The 17,632-nt window shown below is 41.3% G+C and overlaps 1 protein-coding gene across 2 annotated transcripts in view; it reads right to left on the bottom strand.

Annotated features, from left to right (window-relative positions):
* FTSHI1 (FtsH extracellular protease family) overlaps positions 1-17,632 on the bottom strand; it is a 189,419-nt gene that overhangs the window by 162,402 nt on the left and 9,385 nt on the right. For both annotated transcript variants that reach the window (XM_089833042.1, XM_089833041.1), the window contains exon 3: positions 17,547-17,631. In XM_089833042.1, coding sequence (XP_089689168.1) covers positions 17,547-17,631 — 85 coding nt within the window. The remainder of the gene's footprint in view (positions 1-17,546; position 17,632) is intronic.

The following is a 17,632-nucleotide window of genomic DNA, read 5'->3' as shown; positions in this document are numbered from 1 at the left end:
TATGTACAAACTACTGTTATCATTAGTTCTTTGAAAATCAATCTGAATAAGATAGTTATGCAATCTTTCATACCATGCTCTAGGGGCTTGTTTTAGACCATATAATGCTTTGTGCAATTTGCAGACCGTGCCCTTCTTGTTTGGATCAACAAAACCTTCAGGCTGTTCAATGTAAACCTCTTCATCCAGTATGCCATTGAGAAATGTTGTCTTGACATCCATCTGATAAACTTTGAATCCTTTGAATACAGCATATGCAAGTAAGGTTCTGACACCTTCCAATCTTGCAACAGGAGCAAAAGTTTCTCCATAGTCTACACCTCCTTCTTGAGAGTATCCTTTGCATACCAGTCTAGCTTTGTTCCTTGATACCTTACCATCTTCATTTAACTTGTTTCTGAATACCCATTCTTGTCATTGTTCCTTCTGATTTATCTCCAATGATCTGATCTGGTGCATGATGCTTCCTGACATACTTGGCTAACACGGGCTCCTTGCCTTTTAAATGACTTGCATTGTTAACCTATTGTGCTTCAACTTCTGGTTCTAATTCTAGTTGCTCGGGCTCGGTAGACGCTGACTCGGTAGCTTCTATTTGAAACTCGGGTTCTTGCAACTCCGTAGGTGTTAGCGCGCTACGGAGTTAGCGCGGTTTGAACTTCCTGTAACTCGGTTAATGAAGACTCTGGAATTGAAGATTCCTGATTGACAAGTGTATTTGGCATTGTATCAAGTTCAATGTAAACAAATCTTCTGTAATCTTCAGGTTCCCTTTTGTTTTCTTCTTCAGTTCTTTCTGCAAACTCATCAACTTTCACATGTGCACTTTCTATGACTTTGTGAGTAGATAAATTCAAACATCTATATGCTTTGCTTTTGCAAAAGTATTCCAAAAATATTCCTTCATCACCTTTTACATCAAATTTTCCTTTTCTAGATTCTTTCAAAATGTAACATTTGCTTCCAAATACTTTTAGGTAACTTACATTGGGTTTGTAGCCATACCATAACTCATACGGGGTCTTAAATGAATCCTTTTTCAACTGTACTCGGTTCAAGGTATGAACTGCAGTGCTAATAGCTTCCTTCCAATATTGGATAGCAATGTTTTTCTCAATCATTAAAGTTTTTGCACAATCCATGATAGATCTGTTCCTTCTTTTTGCTATTCCATTTTGTTCAGGAGTTCCAAGTGCTAAAACTTGTCTTTTGATTCCCCTTTCAATGCAAAAGTTATTAACTCATGTGAAATGAATTCACCACCTCTGTCAGACCTTAAGCATTTCAATCTTTTGCCTATTTCCTTTTCTACTTTGGCCAAATACCATTTGAACTTTTCAAATGCTTCTAATTTCTCTCTTAGGTACATGACAGTCATTATTTTTGAATAATCATCAACAAAAAGAATGAAAAAATTCTCACCAGTATAACTTTCAATGCCAATAGGTCCATACAAATCAGTATGCACAATTTCTAGAGCTTCTTCAGACTGATAGTTCTTGCTTTTAAAGCTAATCTTTCCCATTTTACCAATTTGACAATTCTTGCATAGACCAACCTCAAGTTTCTTTATGTTAGGAATGCCTCTTACTATCTTGAATTTACTAACTTTTATCAAGTTGTCAAAGTTTACATGACATAACCTCCTATGCCATAACCAACTCTCTTCAATTTGAGCAATAAAATATGAACATTCACCAAGTTCAAGATAAAACAAATTAGCTTTTGTTTGAGTGTCTGATCCAATCAGCTTACCTTTGCCATCCAACAGTCTTGCTTTTCCATGCATAAATTCCACTTTGAATCCATTATTGAGTAGTTGTGCCACACTCAGCAGATTATGCTTTAGTCCTTCTACCCAATATGCATTATCACATACAAATTCCTTGGTCAGTGAGATTCTTCCTTTTCCTCTTATACAAGGTTCATTATTACCAAATCTTACACTGGCACCATCATAGTCTTCAAAGTGTTCAAACTTAGTTTTATCACCAGTCATGTGATGAGAACAACCACTATCTATAATTCATGTGTCATTTATGATCACATGAGAAATGAATGTCATTTCTTCATCATTATTAGATTCATCCTTTACAGCAATGTAAACAATTTCATCTTCTTCTTCATCATCAGAATCATTAGAATCTTTTGCCATGAAACATGTTTTCTTACCTTTATCTTTGAATGATTTGAAGTCTTTCTTGCCATTGCATTTGTGACCCTTTTTCTCATCCTTGTTCTACTTATTTGGGCACCTAGTAACAATATGTTCAATTTCTTCACAAGAAAAATAGATTAGAGGAACCTTACCTTTGTATTTTCCTTTGCCTCTTGAATATTCTCTTGCTAGCAGAGCTTCAACCACTTCAAAATCACTATCTGAACTCTGTTCTGATTCTTCATCACTATCTAATTGAGGATACTTTAACTTTTTGCCTTTTTCTTTGAGTGAAAGCTTGGCTTCAAATGCTGATTCAATGTTCTTGGCAGCTGGAACATAATTATCATAGTTGTCTAGCTCAAATGTAGTCAATCTTCCAACTATGGCCTCTAAATTTATTTTATGATTTGCTTCACATCTTCTTTCTTGAATTGCAGAGACTCTAATTGCATAAATGGGAAGTAGAGTTATAAGAACTTTACTTATAACTGTCTCCTCATTGATCTCTCCTCCAGATGCTTTGATTGCACTAACACATGCTTTAACTCTTTCAACATACTTTGCAATGTTTTCATCCTCTCTCATCCTCATTTGATCAAATTGTCTTCTCAAACTTTCTGCTTTGGCTTTTCTCTTTCAACTTTCATAATGAATGCAGTTCATAAAGCCACTTGCTGTTCTCCTATGAATTGTTGATGGAGAGAAGCCCTCAATGGGCTATATTTATGAGGGCATGCATAGGGTGAAGGAGGTCATTTGCTCTTTTTTTGCAAAGAATCAAAATAAGTATGGACCTATATGGAATGTCATTGATAAACGTTGGCACAATCTACTTCACAAACCTATACATGCATCAACTTACTTCCTTAATCCAACATACCAATTTGGCCCACATTTAAAGGTTGATGATGAGGTGTGGAGTGGCCTCTACAATGTTGTAGAGAGAATGGAACCTAATTCAAGAGTTGGAAGTTGGAACAATTGTAGTCTGTGAGATTGAGTTGCTTAAGAAAGCTCAAGGGGATTTATTTGCACGGGAGTTGTGCAAGAAAACAGGATAGAATTGATACTTGGTAAAAATCTATGATTCTACATCCTAATTTCTAATTGATGCATGGTGGGAGATGTTTGGCACTAAGGTACCAAATTTACAGAGGATTGCAATTCGCATCTTGAGCCAGCCATCTAGTGCATCAAGATGCAAATGTAATTGGAATTTATTCAAGCATATACACTCGAAGAAGCACAATAGATTGGTAGTGCAAAAATTGCATGATCTTGTTTTTGTTCACTACAACCTTCGCCTTCGCCATAAAACCGATACATCACCAATTGTATTAGACACTGTTGACCCACATGCAGAGTGGAACACAAAGATTGTTGATCCTGTCTTCATCGATGAAGACGTGGAGTGGGTTGATTAGGTGGATCGAGAGGCCAAGGCAGTAGCGATGGCAAACGAGGAGGCTAGAGCATGAGGAGACAAAGTGCAGGACCCTAAGGCTAGGAGTGATGGATTTGAGTTTGATGATGAGGATTATGTGGGTGAGGGTGAGGATGAGGATGAGGACGAGGATAAGATTCAACCTCAGATTAAGGGAGAGAGGATGGGTCTACAACCTTCCATGACTTATCTTAGGCGTACTCGTAGGAGGACATAGGCTACTGTGAACCTTAGTCTTCTACACTCTAGTTGTTATTTTGATATATGTTTTTAACTTTTGATACCATGGATTTCGTAATCCATGAATATTGTAGACATTTGACACTGCAATGACACTATGTTGATTACTTTATATTGTGTTATTCCGTTTTTTTCCTTCAGAAATTCGCTTTTATACTTATGTGATCTATGCAAAATTGTGTATGTGTATTAAGTAGGCTTCTATTTATCTCGATTATTGTGTATTTGATGTTAATTGACTAAAAGATGCATGAAAAAATCTTAAAATCCTTAAAAATCTTTGAATTTAATGGGTTTTCAATTTTTCGAGTCCTTGTCGAGTCCCAATCCCAGGCCAATTCTGACTTTCTGAGTCAAAGGCAAGTTCAAGTCCCATAAAAATGACTAAAATATTGTTCTTCTTCTTCTATATTCTCTAACTTTTTTATACGACTCACTTATGCTTTGAAGATCTCTTTTATAGACTAAGAGAATCTTCTAGGATTTGAAATACAAAAATAAACAAAAGAATAGAGAAACTCCCCAACACACCAAGTTGCGTACAGAGAAACTCAAAACTTGGCTAGTTGCTTAAAACAAATTTTCCTTAGAATGGGGCCATTACAAAATATCAAACAAACATTGTCATCATAAACATGAAAACTCTTGAACTATTAGAAAAAACATAATAAGGAAAACTTAAATGCAACCAAAAGATGTTAAGAAGACAGCAAGATCAAAATTTGAAAGTGCAAGACAAAGACAACCACACTAAAAATAAGTGTTCCCAATGAGTGAAAATTAGTGGTGTGTTTTGGATGCCACAACACCACAAAGTGTTCCATTCCAATTCCATTTTTTGAAAGTAATGGATATTAGTGAAGAACAAGTAGAAAGAAATAACATGAAGCAAAAAGATTTAAGGTTGAACCTTTTGTACCCTCGGCCTCAACATTCCCACCTGATTTGTCACAGACATGCTAGGAGAAGTAAAGTTGGATAATAAGCCAGCCATCATTTAAGGGCTACAGTGGATATGAAGTTCCAAAAGATATCTACCCTTAAGGTGAATCTTGGGCCAGATGGAAGTTCAGAAGTGATATTGTCCAAAGATCATTTGAATCCTATGTTAAAAGCGCATCAAGCAATAAGTTTGCTTAGTTTACCCAAGTCTCCCATGATCATTGCCACCAAAGAAGGCTGATCTCTTGCAGCAAAGACACTTTCTAGAAAGATATTTCACTTGTCAAGCCATGTTCCTTAGTATGTTGTTGTGATATTCCATCGCTTGCTCAAGCAATGGTTATTTTGAAAACATATTAGCAAATGTAGTTATATTCCACTATTGCATTTGGCCCTTTGAGCTAATGAAGTTTTCCCATGAATTTATCATTTTGCACTCTATAACATTGATTACTTATTTTCACCATTTTTCCAAATTTAGGGAGAATTCAGGATGTGCCATTCACATTGTTTCAATCAAAATTCATCAATTTTATTTCTTGATTGATATCTCAATAACCACAGGTGCATTGTCCAATGATCACAGAGTATTGTGTTATGAACAGTGACTGTTATTCCATCTTTGTGTGTGATCTATTAATCTGATAGTAGAGTACTGTCTAATTTTCAGTAATATGTTCAGTCCATATGCATTTGTCACTGTCTAATTTCATTGTCAGCAATCAGCTGAAAGAGACCATCAGTCCAATGATTGTAACCCATGTTGAGTGGTTAACACCCAACCTGTCTTTGGCATACCCTTGTCTCTCTAACCACAACATTGGCACACTCACTAAACAGTTCAAGCTATTGGTGTAGAGGCAAAACTGTACTCTACTAGAGAGGGATTTGTTTCTTGCCCATGGCAGTTACCAACCTCATGGTCAAACATATCCAATTTGTCAAACCTCTTAGCTCAGAAAGTTAAACTGTTCAATTGCAAAACACTCAATCCCTACCTTTAGGCTTTCAGAGTCCCTCTAGTTCTGCAATTTACAGTGGTGCACTCACCAACAGTTTGAGCTTTTGGTTTAAGAGAAAAATTATAGTGTCATAACAATCCATATTGCCCTTTTGTTTTCAAATAATTTTGTGATGTTGAATCAGCTACTAAATGGGGTTAACTGCAGCATTGTCAATCAACTAGAAGTAGCTCATTCAATATTATCACGATGTTAGTTCTATTTACCGCATAGATTAAATGATTAATGCACACAGACAATGAACAAGAACAGCAACAGTTGTACTCCTTTATTCGCATATGCCAAGAGATACATACAGAGCATAAGGTGCTTTACAATGTTCCCAGACGGGGTATAAATACTTTCCGCCAAACCTTCCCGAAGGGGTCCGTCGGCTACATACAATATGTCGGCTACAAACTATTTACCGACAACGTCGGCTATAAAATACAAAATCTCCGATGTCATAACCAAGTCGGCTACACAATGCAAAATCTACCGATGACATCATCCCCCCCCAAAAAGAAAAGTCGTCTCCTGACGACTAACAAAATAGGAGACAACCCGCATACAACAAAACAAAAAAATACTAGAGAGAAGATGGTGCCCCTGAAGAGTGCTGCTAGTGACGCAACTCATACACCTAATCTGTCCGGATTCGCAAATCCTTTTGAATCTGTGAATTAACCTCGACGGCCTCCTTCAAAAGAAGCGCCGCATCCATAGCCTGCGTCCTGGCTAACTGCAACTCCTACTCTACTGCATCCTTATCCCGCACAGCCACTTCCTTATCCCTTAACAAAACTGCCCATGCTACCTGCTGACTGGCCAAATCCGCTGCTAACTTCTCTCTAGCCTCCCTCTCAACCACCAGAGATCTCTCAGCTACAATCCTGTCCACCTCCGCACACCTGTGAGCATAATAAACCTCCTTATACAGTCTCACAATCTCATGCGCCAACTTCTCCAGCGGAGTGTTGCGCAACCCCAACTCTGGCTCACTGGCCCAATCTGCCAACATCTTCAGTGTCTCAACTACTAGCCAACCTCTCTCCTCAAAACATGAACGGAACCGCTACAGACAAATCCCCCTGATGTAAGCTCGAACCAAATGCCACTCCCTCCACCGAGTCATAGCCTGCAATGCCACATCGTGTCCCTTCTTGAGCGCAACCTTCATAGCCCTGAGGTAGTCTCTGCACCTATCCTCATCCGACCCATAATCCTCCTTTGCAAAACCCTCCATCGTCCACTCGGCATCAGTATTCTCTTCCTCATCTGCAAGGACCATGCCCACATCCGATGCGGCCTCCTCTGCTTTCGGCGCAACCTTGACCTGTGGCACCCCCACCTCCTGAGGCTCTGGTACTATAGCTGATACTCCTAGGTGCCCAAGGGATTGGATGGACGGACCAACCTCGACAGGGATGAGTCGAAACTGCTGTCTCAAGAAAGCATTGGCTCTATCCATCACCTCCAGTTGCTCTGACTATGCAGGCTCCATACTCTCCTCCTGTTGTGCTGACTGGACTCTCTGTACTGGCTCAACAGCTACTAAGAAGGAAGACGAAACGGTGACGACTGCATCACAATCAATCACATCCAAGCGAACTTGGGACTCAGGCTCTAGCGCTAGCAACTCTACCCTCTGCAATACTGGCTCCACTAGTGCAACTGGAACATCTACTATGGCCGTGGAGAAAGTAACACCTTGAGTGGTCGTCGATGCAACAACATCTATCGTCGGTGGGACACTCTCTGCCACTGCCCGTGGGACATCTGCTACCGCCGATGGGGTCATCACGACCGATGCATGATGCTGACCAAAAGGAGGAATGTGTGGCGTGGGAGCAGACAAGTGCGCCAAAGTTGACAACTATGGCAGGGTGAAAAATGTGGGCTCATTATCTGCTAGTTCGCTGCCAACCTCCACGGAAGTACTCTCTTCCTCATACCCACCCTACTGCTCTCTGAAGTCTCCTCCCGTTCGCTGTCAGTGTCCCCGTGAGCTGCTTGTAATCCCCAAAATACCTTCTTTTGTCCCACTGTTGTCCCACCCGTGTCCAGATGTCTCCAATAAAATATCGGAGGCTCTCCCTATGCCAACTTCCCCCAAGGTGGCGCCTCAAAATCATCCATGGGTATCTAATTAATGGTTGCTTCCAGAAATAGGCCAATCGCATGATGTGGCATAAAGAATGTGCGGTGTTGGAGTGTCATGAACTCCTCCATCCTGTCAGCCAGAACTGTAGCCCAATCATACACTGTGCCGTTCATAATGCCATTCATGAATACTATCTGCAGCAATGCTATATTTGAAGCCCGAGTTGCCCCTGTCAGCTTGCTCTTGATAACGTCCATAATACTCCTCCAATGGCCTTCCCGAATGAGATCCCCCCGAAGTCCTCTACATTTTGACCCCTTGATAACTGACTCCATCTCGTCGGGTGTAAGATTGCGGCCCACTAATTGAATCCAGCGTTCCTTCCGTTCTTGAGAGAGCTTGTGATTCTTGATTTCTACCTTCTTACCTCCAAGACCAGGAATGCCAAAAACCCTCGTGAAATCCCTAGGCTTAAAAGAAACTGTCATCCAATGCTTTTTATACAAAAATGTGTTCGTTCTGTTGTGCCGATTATATGCTTCTATCATGGTCCTCAAAACTGATTCGAATAATTAGATAGAAAAAATTGGAAGCTGGATGGCCCAATGCACCTGTGCCCGTACCAAAATTTGCTTAACGAGGTTGGCGTCCGGAGTTCCCTGCCACCATTTTCGGCATTCGTTGCCATTGAGACCCTCAAACTGGACGGTGAGATGAGTGAGTTCCTCCCTGACTTTCTATTTCTTGCTGCTGGAAGTGGATGGCCCTACAACTCGGATTCCCGACGCTAAAACCCTTACATTCTTTTCCATACTTGTCTTCAATTGGTTCTTCCACTTTCGTTTCCCTGCCGATTTCATGCAACAACGGCTCTTCCTTTGCTTTATAAGATATGGATCGTCCTTCCGTTATGGATCGTCCTTCCGTTACAAGGTTTTGTCCGGAATCTCGAAAATATCTCCGCTTTATTCTTCCTTTTTCTTTCACAGATAATTTGTGAATATTCAACCATCCACAAAAAAAAAGATCTTTGCTACCAAATGCAAGCTGCTAAATCTGGGACACTGGTTCTTGGAATTATAGGCACCGAAGGTAGTTCTGCTCTGCTAATAAAACGTTGTCTCTCGCCAAAGCAAAAAGGAAATAATGAAAATATTAAGACCACGAACACTTCGGATCCCAATGTGTTCAAATTCGCTAGTGAAAATGGTGTATCTAAGCATTCAGATGCAAATAGAATTCAAACTATATGGAAATGGTGATGCAAAATGCTCTTTACGGCAACCTCCAGACAAGCTTCATGCTACAGGAACAAAGACATCCCTAGAAAAACATGTCTCAAGGCAATTGCAACCATAATGTAATCCACAAGAGCCAGGAAGTCGCTAAGGACAGGAAAGAAGGAAACCTGTGGGGGGAGGAAATTACCGCCACGGGAGGATAAAGTACCACCGAGGGAAAATGAAGCACCGCAGCGAAAGAGCAAGGTCAATAAACGGAAGAGTTTAGCCACGGAAGAGCAAATGAGAGCAGTCCGCCGGAAGACAATCCAAGGAGTTCAAGTTGAGGCCGCGCGGAGATGTAATGTCCCCATTTTAGCAATTGACCAAGTGTGTGTGCGTTAGCCTTGTTCTACATGGTCCCGAGGGCTAACGAAGGGTTTAATGGGATCTTGGAGTGTTTTGGCCTAGTCATTTCCAGTTTGGGCCAAAACGAAGTTGATTTACTCAGTTTCAGGCATACTTACTATTTTTAGTAAGTCGGCAGGACACAGTGCAGGTCAATTTTGGTGATTGGATTCGATACTCCTCGGTGAGAGCTTTCCGATGAGCTATCACTCGCATTATTCGAAATCCGATTGCTAATACATTTTAATGCCTGAAGTTTTATTAAAGTAACGTCTAATTTAATTGTAAAATATTACTTTAATATTTATTTTATGGTGATGTGTACCCAAGGGAGACATAAGGGGTATTTTAATATATGTTTTATATTACACATCTTTTATCCCACATTGCCCATATGAGTTGAGCGGACCCGTGGGAATAGAATAAAAGGAAGCATCTGTGGCTTCATTAGACAGGTTGAATATGAGAAGAAATTGGTGTGTGAGTTGCAGCTTTGTTCTTGGCATTTGAGGACGTCTATCCTCTCTTGTAACATTCTAGACGTCATTCCCTTGGGGTTTGGCCTTTGGAATTCTTTCTTATTGGCTTTAGTATCAGGCAGTTTAGTTGCATTTCCGGCTACAGGCAGATTTGATATTTTGCTCATATCTTCTTTACTACTTGTCCGACGCTTATGCCGCTTGGAGGGAATGGTATTATGAAGGTAGTGGACTGATTGGAGGACAAAGTATTGTAGCAGCAAGTTCGTAAGCATGGGCTGGAGTATTATGACAATATTGCTGAAGTAATTAGTGAGTTGATAAATCTGCCATGTATTTGATTTTATGAATTCTGAAAATAACATTTTATTAGCAGCAGTTCATTTCCACTTTGCATATTGTTGTAGTTTCTTTCTTGTTTATGTTGTATGATACCAATTCCATGCATGAAACACAACAAACAAATAAACGTTCGATTTCCAGAGTTATAAGGGGTTTTAAGAGGTTGCATGCAAACTGTTTGACAAAATTCATTTCAGCAAATTGGTTTAGTTTTATGGGACATCCAGGGGTGTCCATTACAGTGGTATCAGAGCTATAAGTCCTGCCATCCTGTGGAGGTCTTATAGGGAATTTGGAACAGCCGGATAGAGGGAAAAAGTAAGTAAAAAACACAGGCTAAGCATTTATGTTTGAGCATGCGACAGGGGTCTTATAATTTCCGCGATACCAGAGCAAGACAAAATAGGATTTCAGACTTGCAGAGCAAACAGTCTAGTACATCCGTGTAGGGGGACATTGAATTCAACCATACAGACACAGAGGAGATATTCTGTGATCAGGACAATAATATGGGTGATCGAGATGACAGGAATATAGGATTAGGCGGAGGCAGAAATGCTGGTCCAGATCAGGGGGAGGTACTGTTCCGACAGTTACTGGATACATTAGAGCAGGGGCAACGTATGCAGCAGGAGCAGAATAGGCGAATGGACATGATGTTGCAGCTCATGGCTAGACAGATGGGTGTCAATATTAATCCAGGTGATGCCAACAACAGAAACAATAACAACGAGGGAAACAATAACAACGGGGGAAACAATAACCATGAAGGCCAAGGCAACAACAATGGTCCTGAGAATAACATTAATGGTAATAATGGACACGGCAACAATGGGAATGAGGCTGATAACTTTAGACACGTTGCACGCCCAGCACGGACTGCGAGCTCGAGACCTTTTCTACCCACTTTTCCACCCAGAGATCCGGTTCATCCAGTAAACGAACCGCAGATTACCGAGTTACAAGATCAGTTCAGGAGGGACTGGGAGGCTAGTGGACCAGAGTTTCAGGCGGATATTTCTCTTAGAGATTATATGGACTTGAGGATGAGACACATGCCTAAAGCAGGAGGGAGGAATCAAAACTTTGAGCTGAGGAAGAAAGTTGGAAAACTCTCTTTACCTTACTATGATGCTTCAGGGAAGATGACTGCACGAGCTTGGGTGCAAAAGGTAGATACATACTTGCAGCTAAATCCTATGCCTGAGGAGGAGGCTATCAAGTATGCGGCTATGCACTTGGATGGCGTTGCACATGAATGGTGGCATCATGGCATGGTGACTTTGGGGCATAATCAGATTACATCCTATGAGGAATTCACCGAAACATTGATTGGGAGATTTGACACTAAGGATCTCGAGTTACATTTCAAGGAGCTAGCACAGTTAAAACAGTCAGGTTCTGTGGATGCTTACATTGCCGAGTTTCAGCGCTTGTCTGTACTTGTTACTGATATCTCTCCTAGGAGATTGGTGGTGTTATTTTGTGATGCTCTTGCTGATCCATTACAAGGTTGGGTGAAGGGACATGATCCACTCACGTTAGCTGAAGCAACTAAAAAGGCACGAGATTTAGCCCCTTCGGTATATAAAGGAAAAAACCCTTCAACAGATTCTTCCTACCGCAAGGACAAAGACAAAAAATCATTTCAGAAAGAGTATAGCAAACCCAAAGAAGGATCAAAAGGACTAGACAATGAAACCTTGAATGAACTTCGAAAGAAGAAGCTGTGCTTCCATTGTAGAGAGCCTTGGGACTTATCTCATAAATGTTCTCTCAAGGCTAAGGCAAATCAAATGGAGTATTTTTCAGCAGAAGAGTCAAAGTCAGAAGGGGAGGATCAGCACTCCGATTCAGATGAGGGTAACACTATAGAGGAGAGCAACATTCCTAAGGATGACAGATCGTTGGCACGCTTGACAGGGGCCCAAAAGGCAATCACATTTAAGGTCAGGGGTACTATCCAGGGGCAGAAAGTGATATCTCTTATTGACACTGGGGCTACACATAACTTCATAGATGCACAGTTGGTAGCCAGGAGAGGGTTACAGACAGAGGAGCATGATGGGTTTAGAGTCATGGTGGCTAACGGTGATAAGTTATTATGCACTCGGAAGATATCTAATCTTCGCATCAGGTTTGGAGATGGCTACGAGTTGGAGGATGAGTTCTATGTTGTGGACATGGGAGATTATGATGTCATCCTCGGCATGACATGGATGGCTTCACTAGTTGAGTTCACACTCAATCTAGCGAAATTGGAGATGAGATTCCAGCATGAGGGCAGAACTGTGGTACTTAGAGGGCTTTCAGATGGAGGTTGCAGAGTAGTGTCCTTGAGGAGAATGCAGAGACTTTTTCGTCATGATGACATAGAGTGGGCGGCAGAGTGCCACATTATGCCAACTTCACCAGAGCCACAAGAAAAGAGTCATCCACTAGATGTCTAGAAGATACTTGATAGACACGCTAAAGTATTTAGCGATATTCCTCATGGGGTTCCTCCTGACAGAGGGATGGAACATGTTATTGAGCTCGAGGAGGGAGCCAAACCAGTTATGATTACTCCCTATCGTCATCCTAAGAAACACAAGGATGAGATAGAGAAGGCGATTAAGGATTTGTTGGAGATGGGGCATATCAGGCCCAGTAAGAGCCCTTTTGCTTCAGCAGTAGTATTGGTAAAGAAGAAGGATGGGACGATGCGCATGTGCATCGATTACAGGGCACTGAATAAGAAAACAATTAAAAACAGGTATCCCATTCCTAGGATTGATGAGCTGATTGATGAGTTGCATGGGGCATGCTTCTTCACCAAAATTGATTTGCGATCCGGATACCATCAGATCAGGATGAGAGCAAAGGACATTGAGAAAACAGCCTTCCGATGTCACTATGGCCACTTTGAGTTCATGGTTATGCCATTTGGTCTAACCAATGCACCTGCTACATTTCAAAGTTGTATGAACCAGGTATTCAGGAAGCAGCTGAGGAGATTTGTCTTGATCTTCTTTGATGACATCTTGGTCTTCAGTAAGACCTGGGAGGAGCACTTACATCATCTAGAGGAGGTGTTATCTATTCTGGAGAGAGAGTCATTGTATGCCAAGGAATCTAAATGTGAGTTTGGCATGACTGAGCTCCTTTACCTGGGGCATATCATTAGTGCAGATGGCGTTCGGGTTGATCCCGAAAAGATTAGAGCTATTTCGAGCTATTGTAGAATGGCCTACTCCCACAAACCTTACACAGCTTAAGGGATTCTTTGGTTTATGTGGTTTTTATAGGAGGTTTGTTAAGGGATTCTCACAGATTGCTACACCCTTGACAGATCTTACCAGGAAAGGAGCCTTCGTGTGGACAGGGGCAGCACAGAGGTGTTTTGAGCATTTCAAGCAGGTAATGTCTTCATGTCCAGTTCTAGCTCTACCGGATTTCACGAAGCCTTTTGAGCTTCATTGTGATGCATCAGGTGATGGGATTGGAGCAGTATTGATGCAGGAGAAGCATCCCATTGCATTCGAGAGTAGAAAGCTCCGAGGAGTTGAGAAAAGTTATTCTGTCTATGACCGGGAGATGTTGGCCATAATGCATGCATTGGCCAAATTTCGATCATATTTGGTAGGTGGATGTTTTGTGATCAAGACTGATCACAACAATATTAAATACTTCATGAGCCAGCGTGATCTTAATGACCGGCAACAAAAATGGGTGACTAAATTGCAGGCTTATGACTTTGACATAGAGTTTGTCAAAGGTAAGAAAAATGTGGTGGCTGATGCCTTATCTCGAAGACCTCACTTATGTGCTCTGGCAGAGATTTCAGGAGATTGGAGAGATCGGATTATAGCAGAGTATGTCGGAGATGCTTGGGCTTCTGGATTGATTTCAGGTACCATACAGGATGATCGCTATGAGGTGATAGATGGATTGATCAGAGTTCAGGACAGGGTTTATTTGATTTCGTCATCACATTTGAGAGAGGCGATACTGAAGGCATTTCATGATGCACCCACAGCTGGACATCCGAGGGTCTTCAAGACCTACAGGCAGATCCGAGAGTGGTTTTCATGGAAAGGGCTCAAGGATGATGTTCAGAGGTATGTCAGGGAGTGTGTGGTTTGTCAACAGAATAAGGGAGAACACACATTTCCTGCAGGTTTATTACAGCCCTTGCCCATTCCTGGTAGGAAATGGGAAAGTATTTCGATGGACTTCATCACTGGTTTACCACGAGTGCAGGGAAGGGATTGCATCTATGTGGTGGTGGACCGCTTGACGAAGTTTGCTCACTTCATTGCTATTCCGTCCACTTACACAGCAGCACAGGGGGCAAATCTTTTCTTCAAAGAGATATTCAGGTTACATGGGTTGCCCAGATTCATTGTCAGCGACTGGGATAGTAAGTTTATGAGTGTTTTTTGGCAAGAGTTGTTTAGGTTGTGTGGTACAGATCTTACACCTAGCACTAGTTATCATCCGCAAACAGATGGGCAAACAGAGATTGTGAATAAATGGGCAGAAGGATATTTGAGGAACTATGTAACTACACGACAAAAGGCTTGGATCAGATGGTTGCATATGGGAGAGTATTGTTATAACACCACTTATCATATGTCCATCAAGATGACTCCTTTCATGGCACTCTATGGTTATGAAGCACCTAGCTTCATAGATTTAGTTTTGGGGGACAGTAGAGTGCCCAAAGCCAAAAACTTATTGCAGGATAGTCAAGACATCCTGAAAGTGCTCAAAGAGAATATACAACAGGCCCAGAATCAACAGAAATTGTATGCTGATCAGCACCGAATAGAGCGCAGTTTCGAGGTAGGGGATATGGTTTACTTGAGGCTACAACCATATAGACAGTCATCGCTCAAGAAGAGCGGAGCTGAAAAGTTGAAACCTAGATTTTATGGTCCATACAGGGTGATTCGCAAAGTGGGCAAAGTCGCCTATGAGCTTGAGCTTCCAGAGGGCAATCGAGTGCACAATGTGTTTCATGTGTCTAGGCCTAAGAAAGCCATTGGTCAGAGTGTAGTGCCTTCTGCAGATTTACCCCCTTTGGATGAGGAGGGGAAGCTTGTGTTAGTACCTGAGGCTATTCTAGATACCAGAGAGAGGAAGCTTAGAAACAGGATAGTGAAGGAGTATTTGGTCAGATGGAAAGACCTGCCGGAGGAAGATTCTACATGGGAGAGTGAGCAGGTTATTCAGCAGGCTGGACTGAGATTGCTTGAGGATAAGCAATTTCAAGGGAGGCGGACTGTAATGTCCCCATTTTAGCAATTGACCAAGTGTGTGTGCGTTAGCCTTGTTCTACATGGTCCCGAGGGCTAACGAAGGGTTTAATGGGATCTTGGAGTGTTTTGGCCTAGTCATTTCCAGTTTGGGCCAAAACGAAGTTGATTTACTCAGTTTCAGGCATACTTACTATTTTTAGTAAGTCGGCAGGACACAGTGCAGGTCAATTTTGGTGATTGGATTCGATACTCCTCGGTGAGAGCTTTCCGATGAGCTATCACTCGCATTATTCGAAATCCGATTGCTAATACATTTTAATGCCTGAAGTTTTATTAAAGTAACGTCTAATTTAATTGTAAAATATTAAAGTGTTACTTTAATATTTATTTTATGGTGATGTGTACCCAAGGGAGACATAAGGGGTATTTTAATATATGTTTTATATTACACATCTTTTATCCCACATTGCCCATATGAGTTGAGCGGACCCATGGGAATAGAATAAAAGGAAGCATATGTGGCTTCATTAGACAGGTTGAATATGAGAAGAAATTGGTGTGTGAGTTGCAGCTTTGTTCTTGGCATTTGAGGACGTCTATCCTCTCTTGTAACATTCTAGACGTCATTCCCTTCGGGTTTGGCCTTTGGAATTCTTTCTTATTGGCTTTAGTATCAGGCAGTTTAGTTGCATTTCCGGCTACAGGCAGATTTGATATTTTGCTCATATCTTCTTCACTACTTGTCCGACGCTTATGCCGCTTGGAGGGAATGGTATTATGAAGGTAGTGGACTGATTGGAGGACAAAGTATTGTAGCAGCAAATTCGTAAGCATGGGCTGGAGTATTATGACAATATTGCTGAAGTAATTAGTGAGTTGATAAATCTGCCATGTATTTGGTTTTATGAATTCTGAAAATAACATTTTATTAGCAGCAGTTCATTTCCACTTTGCATATTGTTGTAGTTTCTTTCTTGTTTATGTTGTATGATACCCATTCCATGCATGAAACACAACAAACAAATAAACGTTTGATTTCCAGAGTTATAAGGGGTTTTAAGAGGTTGCATGCAAACTGTTTGACAAAATTCATTTCAGCAAATTGGTTTAGTTTTATGGGACATCCAGGGGTGTCCATTACAGGAGACATCACCCGCGAGGGCTTATCCTTTCCTGCTGAGACACCAGGCCATTTAGGCCGCAGGGATAAAGATGTGCGCCCACGGAAGGGGAAAAGAGTTGTGGCAGCTGGACCATCTATGGAAAAAAAGAAGCGGAACCAGGAGTGTGCACCTGCCCGCGGAAAACAAAATAAACATTTGCTGGAAAAGCAAGGCTAAGGCAGCCCGCGGAAAAGCAAAGCTAAGGCAGCCCGCGGCGGAGTTTATCCGCGGGTCCACAGCAATTGCTGCCCACGGGACATCCTGTCCGTGGAACAGCAATTGCTGCCCACGGGACATCCTGTCCGTGGAGCAGCATTCCACGGGGTGGGTCCGCAACTATTTACCGACTACATCGGCTACAAAATACAAAATCTCCAATGTCATAACCAAGTCGGCTACACAATGCAAAATCAAACGACGACAATTTCCTTGGGTCAACATTTAAAATGCACAGAATTTTAAAGGATTAAAATTTGAGAATACATGCAAATCATTGATGTTTGCACAAGAAATTGATATGTATATAATAGTGTCTATGTCAAATCCAAACTTCTGCATAAAAATTATAAAAATTTGTATTCAACTTGTAGAGAACTAATTTTTTACTACCATTATTAAAATCATAACTTTCAGAAGAATTATCTGTGTAAAGGGTAAAATCGTAACATACATATAAAGGTTTCATTGCCCTCTTGCTATAATATTAAATAAAGGCATTGAAGGAGCATACTAAAAGAAACTGGCCCAACCGTAAATTAAAAAAGAAAGAATGAAAACCATACTAAAAAGAAACTCATACAGTTAATATCCTTGCAACCTCACGCTGAGGCCCAGAGTACTGGTTTAGAACAGCTTCTCCTTCCAAGTTTGACAAACGCATGGCCC

This window comes from Cupressus sempervirens, chromosome 5, assembly GCF_028749045.1.
Source record: "Cupressus sempervirens isolate cs-2001-9-10 chromosome 5, ASM2874904v1, whole genome shotgun sequence".
NCBI classification, from domain to species: Eukaryota; Viridiplantae; Streptophyta; class Pinopsida; order Cupressales; family Cupressaceae; genus Cupressus; species Cupressus sempervirens.
The sequence above is the reverse complement of the archived record's forward strand: the minus strand, read 5'-3'. Positions and strand labels throughout refer to the sequence as shown.